The sequence below is a fragment of the Haliaeetus leucocephalus genome, unplaced genomic scaffold (assembly GCF_000737465.1).
Source record: "Haliaeetus leucocephalus isolate CR32 unplaced genomic scaffold, Haliaeetus_leucocephalus-4.0 Scaffold238, whole genome shotgun sequence".
Classification (NCBI taxonomy): Eukaryota; Metazoa; Chordata; class Aves; order Accipitriformes; family Accipitridae; genus Haliaeetus; species Haliaeetus leucocephalus.
In genome coordinates this window covers 285105-285331 of record NW_010972674.1, presented here as the reverse complement: position 1 = coordinate 285331, position 227 = coordinate 285105, and the positions used below count along the sequence as shown (strand labels likewise).

Below are 227 nucleotides of genomic sequence, written 5' to 3'. Positions count from 1 at the left end.
GGCCGCGGCGGCCGCGGCCGAGAGCTTCCCGCTGGGCTTCACCGCCGTGGAGGGCAACATGGACAGCTTCATGGCGCAGGTCAAGAGCCTGGCGCAGTCGCTGTACCCCTGCTCGGCCCAGGCGCTGCCGCACGACCTGCGCCTGCACCTCCTGCACAACGCCTCGGTCACCTGCAACGACGGCAGCCCGGCCGGGTGAGTCCCCGCGCCGCGCTCCGCTCGGCGCC

The 227-nt window shown here is 74.4% G+C and overlaps 1 protein-coding gene across 1 annotated transcript in view; it reads left to right on the top strand.

Annotated features, from left to right (window-relative positions):
• Positions 1-43: 43 nt before the first annotated feature.
• The window catches only part of NOTUM (notum pectinacetylesterase homolog (Drosophila)), a 7627-nt gene continuing 7443 nt past the window's right edge, over positions 44-227 (top strand). The window contains 1 exon segment of the mRNA XM_010568107.1: positions 44-227. This exon segment is cut by the window's right edge and continues 35 nt beyond it. Within this exon segment, the coding sequence (XP_010566409.1) occupies positions 59-227 (169 nt within the window). The 5' untranslated portion in view covers positions 44-58.